The sequence below is a fragment of the Buceros rhinoceros genome, unplaced genomic scaffold (assembly GCF_000710305.1).
Source record: "Buceros rhinoceros silvestris isolate BGI_N320 unplaced genomic scaffold, ASM71030v1 scaffold21536, whole genome shotgun sequence".
Taxonomy (NCBI): Eukaryota; Metazoa; Chordata; class Aves; order Bucerotiformes; family Bucerotidae; genus Buceros; species Buceros rhinoceros.
The window spans coordinates 25,057-27,220 of NW_010417217.1; the positions used below are offsets into that span (position 1 = coordinate 25,057).

Genomic DNA, 2,164 nt, shown 5'->3' on the forward strand with positions numbered 1-2,164 from the left:
AGGTTAAAGGATGAACTCACTCTCAGTAACTGCTCAGAAATCACTCCCAGCGGTGAGACCAAACCCAACTACATGTAAACCCACCTCCAGCTGCTGCAGGTACCACCCACAGACCAACCGTCCGAGCTGCACCGCGCTGCCCGTGGCAGAGTCAGCAGAGGGAGCCCCGAGACACCAACTCGAGCTGGTTTTTCATGGCTCAGCCCTGCTGAGGGGTGCGGGCGCTACACAAGAGCAATTTGCATTCCGCAGGGTGTATCTCGCCACCCAGCGCAGTGCCGAGGAGCCGGCGCTGCACGCAGGGGGCTGCCCGTCCTCGGGTGGTACCACCATGGCCTTTGGGGGAAGCCGGAAAGCTCCCACTCAAGGCTGGGGGCTGTTGCCCCTTCTCTCCAAGTAGCAGCAGCAGTCGTCCTGCTCAGCTTTGCCAACAGAGCAGTTCAGCACCGATGTGCTCAGCGAGGACATTTCGCTCATTTTAAAACCAATCACATTCCTCTTGGCTGGGTCTGGGGGACTCTAAGCTCAGTTTTCCCAGCAAGCAGCCACAGCCAGGTGCTGAGGAGGGGACATCAGCATCCTGCCTGCAAGAGACACCGGCCTAAGTCTTCAAACCGTCCCAGGGTGAACTGTCGCTCCTGGTCTCTCACACCCTGTTACATATTCTTGGCCTCACAACATTAATTGCGAAAATTGCTACCAAAATAACTTCTGGTTTGAATAAATTGTAAGTTAACTGCCTTCTTACAAAAGAAGAAACGAATCAAGTGAGAAGTGCGAATGGGAACAATTTCTTCCCTGTTGCCTGCCCCATCCTTACGTGGGCTTTTCCTACATTTCCTGTCCTGTGGCTAACACGGGCACTCAGTCCCCAGGAGATGCCGGAGATGATGGTGTGCACAGAAAATAAAGCTGCCAGATGCTTCACTAGGCGCTTTCACAAACGTAACGTTAGATGAACCGAGGAGCCAGCAGTGCAGGCGAGTTGTAGGTCTCAGTTGTCCCTCATGCAGGAACAGTGACGCAGAGGAAGGTCTGGTGCAGCTCCACCAGCTCTGCACGTCGAACCCAACACCAGGCAAGCAGAACAGACTGCCATGAAAACAGCCTTACCACGTTGATGAAGACCATAGTTGCCGGCTTCATGCGGTAGGACACGGGGATGGAGATGAGCCTGCCCAGGGTGATGAATCCCCAGAAGAGGCTGGGCAGGTAACCGGCCACTTTATGTACCACAGAGAGAGGCTCTTCCACAGCATAGCTGTAAACGAAGCCCGAGTACTCTCCCTGCAGGGAAGACAAGGCAGGGCGTCACCCTGGTGTGACAACGTACCAGCTTTGCAGCCTTAACTGCAGCCTGTCCCCTCATTATTCACCACACTGTGACAGCGCTGGAGAGCCCACCTACGGCTTTGCTACCACACCTCAATGCACCTCATGCCCAAGGGTTTGCAGCTGGACACAGGCTTCCACCAGACCACCACGGGACTCCAGCTCTCCTGAAAGGGCCAGACTAACAGTGTGACTGGGTAAAATATGCACTAAGAGCATGTGAGTTAGAGACGCTCTCTCCCCCAGGGCCTTCAGGTCCCTCAGGACCGCAAACAAGGTGAGGCACTGCTAACCTCAGCTGGCACTTCTTTACCCAGCTCTAAACTCTCTCAAGGAGGATGGAGGTGCTTTGGGCTGCTGTCCAGACTGGGATCCTGCTTCCGCAGGATACCTGCTACTGTAGCTGCTTCTTCTAAAAACCCCTGCTACTGTAGCTGCTCATGCTCCTCTTCCCGTTTAGGAGCCCCACCTTGCTGGCCCCACTCTTACACTCCATAGAGACAAGCCCATTCAACCACAGCACTCAGAGCCTTGTCCTTTTGGAGTTCCTTCCTCTCATTAAGAGCCCAGAGCTGATCATCCTTGAAGATGGAGGCCCTGGAAGGTTCCCGTACCTGACAGCAGCTTTGTGTAACCCCACTCATCCTCCAGACCTTGTGCACTGCCCTAGGAAGACCCAACAGTATCTTACCATGAGGGGACCAAGACAAACTGTTGAAAGAAAAAGAACAGCAACTTGCCAGCCAAGAGCGAACCTCCTCACCCGGACAGACGTGCTACACATGGCGAACACCGTGTGACTGCACCAGCTGGGGACACACTGCCCGGCCAC

General features: G+C 54.8%; 1 protein-coding gene across 1 annotated transcript in view; it reads right to left on the reverse strand.

Moving 5' to 3' along the window:
- The window catches only part of LOC104495194 (major facilitator superfamily domain-containing protein 4-like), a gene marked incomplete at its 5' end in the record, with an annotated part of 3,819 nt that extends 2,532 nt beyond the window's left edge, over positions 1 to 1,287 (reverse strand). Inside the window, one exon of the mRNA XM_010138134.1 lies at positions 1,114 to 1,287. Coding sequence (XP_010136436.1) covers positions 1,114 to 1,287 — 174 coding nt within the window. The remainder of the gene's footprint in view (positions 1 to 1,113) is intronic.
- Positions 1,288 to 2,164: the final 877 nt, after the last annotated feature.